At 33.4% G+C, this 3,951-nt stretch overlaps 1 protein-coding gene across 1 annotated transcript in view; it reads left to right on the top strand.

The window, feature by feature from the left end:
• The window catches only part of LOC106467589 (calsenilin-like), a 27,987-nt gene that overhangs the window by 13,734 nt on the left and 10,302 nt on the right, over nt 1–3,951 (top strand). Inside the window, exons 5-6 of the mRNA XM_013927949.2 lie at nt 1,841–2,053; nt 2,814–2,876. Of these exons, the coding sequence (XP_013783403.1) occupies nt 1,841–2,053; nt 2,814–2,876 (276 nt within the window). The remainder of the gene's footprint in view (nt 1–1,840; nt 2,054–2,813; nt 2,877–3,951) is intronic.

Here is a 3,951-nt window from a genome sequence, read left to right as displayed (position 1 = left end):
TTCACAATACATATGTAACACTATAAGCTATGCATATTTTTAAATATAAACTTAATCTAACAAACGTTGATATTAAAATAAATATATAATAATAAATTCGTCACAGTATGAAATTTTGCTTTATGAGGAATATTTTATGACCATGCATTATGATGTATAAAGATTGCTTTGATTGTTAAAATCTTTACTTTACGGGGAATATTGCATAATCGTGCACAATAATGTATAGAGTGTTATTTGACTGTATGAGTTCTAGCTTCACGGGGAATATTGCATGATCGTACACTAAAGTATTCTTTGATTACTAGGCACAAACCAACTTTCTAGAACATACACCACACGAACTTTTTTTTTATGACGAACCACCAGAAATACAGGAAGAATAATTGCTCTCAAAAGGAAACTCGTTTGTACAAATTGTTGTACCACCTCCGTTGTCATAGAAACCACGCTGGCAAGGAACCACTGCAGATTTATCAGTGGTCATTGAAGTGTGCTTGGGTTGAATATTTATATAATTATGTCTAGAAAAGCACGTACGGTCGTACGTGCACGCACACTTGAAACAATATTGTGAGATAATGCATAGTAGAAAAGAAAACAATTATTAACAAAATATGTTAGTTTGTAAATTTAAACTCACTTTATCCACCTTCAAATATTGACCTAGAAGGCTAGTGATATTGTATTTTGTTGAGTTTAATGGAAACTGGCTCGAATGATTCCGCCAATGTGTTTGAATTGGCGAAACTCTCCAACCAGTATGAACACTTGTCTTGTTTGTTTTGAAATTAAGCACGAAGCTACACAAAGGGCTATCTGTGCTCTGCCCACCACGGGTATCAAAACCCGGTTTCTAGCGTTGTAAGTCCGCAGACATACCGCTGTGCTACTGGGGGGCGAACACTTGTCTTCTCTTAATTTTAATTTTAAATGGTTATGACGTACATAGATAAATTCTACATCATGGACTGTTATTCAGTAAAGTCAGGTCTTAGGACAGCTTATATAGATTAAACCGCTTATTTTAGCTGTTTATCATGTAAGTGGATAAACTATACGTCATGAAAGGTTAACTCAATAAAACCAGGTCTAACAGCTTGTGTTTATTTTAGCTGATTATGGCATAAGAGACAAAAATCAAAGTGTTTTTTTTTTTTTAATTTCGCGCGAAGCTACACGAGGGCTATCTGCGCTAGCCGTCCCTAATTTTGCAGTGTAAGACTAGAGAGAAGGCAGCTAGTTATCATCACCCACCACCAACTCTTGGGCTACTCTTTTACCAACGAATAGTGGGATTGACCATCACATTATAGCTCCCCCACGGCTGAAAGGGCGAGCATGTTTGGTGTGACAGGGATTCGAACCCGCGACCCTCAGATTGCAAGTCGAGTGCTCTAACCACCTTGCCATGCCGGGCAAGTCAAAATGACAAAGACCAATAAATGCAAGGATATATGAAATAGAAATAAACAAACAAAAACGAAGAAAAGATAAGCAAAATGAACTCTTAGCTTTATCCGTCGAATTACTGAGTATCTTATGTCTATAAGGAGATTGATTGATCTCTAGAAGACTCAAGAACCATGTGTTTATAACCAGAAAAATAACAAACAACATCAAGAAGTAAAAACAAAACAAAAACCAATTAACGATAATAACTATTCAGGTGATTAAAAGTAAAGCTAACTAAGTAATTAAGTATGTTAATTTAGATAAAGAAAATATATTATCAGAAATAACATTTTGTCATTGGTGTTAGTGAATAAAAATACTTAAAAACAAAGGTAATACCGCACACTAAAGAAAACCAAAAAACGTTTCCGTTAATTTATTTTAGCAATTCATCAGTTTGCTGTCAACCATTTCGCGAGGACCGATAACAGAAAAACTGAAATGGATTTTTGACCTTTATGATATCAACGGAGACGGGTTCATAAGCAAGCAGGAGATGTTACATATCGTGTCTTCTATCTATGAGATGTTGGGCCATTACACTGAGCCTGTAGTTCACGAACACTCCGCCAGAGAGCACGTCGAGCGCATTTTTCATGTAAGGAACCGTCCGTCAATTGTGTAACATATTTGTATCACCAGAGTTTTCTGTCGTTTGTTCTTAGTATTTTGAATGTTTGATTCGGCCCTTCTGTTTACAAAACGAACAAAATAAAAACCACCTTCACGCCTACGCTAATTTTCTAACTCTTTCCTTTGCAAATGATCTTTAAATCTTTAATTGATAATGTTTTTAAAAGTTTTAAAGCCTTTTGTAAAATTTATTCCCTTACAGTAACGTAGATGTTATTTCAGACTAGTCTTAATAAAACATATATTGTTCACGACTTACCTTAAAAAAATCTTTCGAGTAAATATTTCTGAATTAAACTGCTTAAGTGTAAAAAAATGAATTCCCACCAGTTTCCTGCCTTTTTCATTTCTACAGATTTTAGTATAGAGTTACTGCTTATTAATTAAAGCCAGTTCAGTACCCATCCAGATTTTAGGGAATTAAACTAAATTAATAGCATACTTTTGTTTTTAATGACAGAACACATTATGGACTGGCAAAGAAAAGGCATTGTAGCAATATGTATTCATTACAATTAACTCCTAAAACTTTCAAATCATGTTTTCCTTAAAGCGAATGTTCATTGAAAAATAAAAAAAGTGAACACACATTATGTGATTATAGACTTTATTTTAGGTATTAGTAGGCAACATGAATAATTATAAGGACTGGTTAATGTTTTATTCATCACTTATTATCTATCTATCGCTTATAATTGAATGATTTAACATTTCCGTTTATTTAGCACATAAACACCAACCAGGACGGACTGATTTCGTTTGAGGAATTCAAGGAGTGGTGCCAGAAGGTGAGATATTCCAAATAAACAGTTTAATACTATTAGAACAGAATACTTTTATATAAATTTGTTGTTCAAATGAAGATTATTGTATTGGGATGTAGCTTGTTTTAGGTTTTTATATTGATATTGGCAGGTCTGCTGTAATGATGAGTAAAGGACCATACATCTACAACCAAAGAAAATACTTCTATAAATTAAAACACAAACAATGTTATCAAATTATAATGATTGAATTTACTACTTTAAAAAGAGACTTGAAATGGGTAATGTATGACGTATGACCCAAAACTTAGCGAAATAAAAAACAGTTTGCTCTTTTATCCATAAAATTCCGTAATAATTCCAAACTATTTTATAAAAGATGTTAAACTGCAGACTTATTCTAATATTTTTCCAACTTATGAAGACCAGTGCTATCCAGCATATCTGAACCAAGTGTGGTTTATATACTAGTTACCTAACTTATTTCCCCGGAGATGTGTATCGAATTGTTTACTCAACTAAACTGATTCAACTGTTGTGTATAGAACTGTTTATCCAACATATCTGAACCAAGTGTTGTTTATAAACTAGTTACCTAACTTATTTCCCCGGAGCTGTGTATCGAATTGTTTACTCAACTAAACTGATTCAACTCTTTTGTATAGAACTGTTTATCCAACAGATCTGAACCAAGTGTTGTTCATAAACTAGTTACCTAACTTAGTTCCCCGGAGTTGTGTATCGAATTGTTTACTCAACTAAACTGATTCAACCATTTTGTATAGAACTATTTATCCAACAGATCTGAACCAAGTGTGGTTTATAATCTAGTTACCTAACTTATTTCCCCGGAGTTGTGTATCGAATTGTTTACTCAACTAAACTGATTCAACTGTTGTGTATAGAACTGTTTATCCAACATATCTGAACCAATTGTTGTTTATAAACTAGTTACCTAACTTATTTCCCCGGAGTTGTGTATCGAATTGTTTACTCAACTAAACTGATTCAACTGTTGTGTATAGAACTGTTTATCCAACATATCTGAACCAATTGTTGTTTATAAACTAGTTACCTAACTTATTTCCCCGGAGTTGTG

Source organism: Limulus polyphemus, unplaced genomic scaffold (genome assembly GCF_000517525.1).
Source record: "Limulus polyphemus unplaced genomic scaffold, Limulus_polyphemus-2.1.2 Scaffold2673, whole genome shotgun sequence".
Taxonomy (NCBI): domain Eukaryota; kingdom Metazoa; phylum Arthropoda; class Merostomata; order Xiphosura; family Limulidae; genus Limulus; species Limulus polyphemus.
This window is presented reverse-complemented; position numbering and strand designations above follow the sequence as displayed.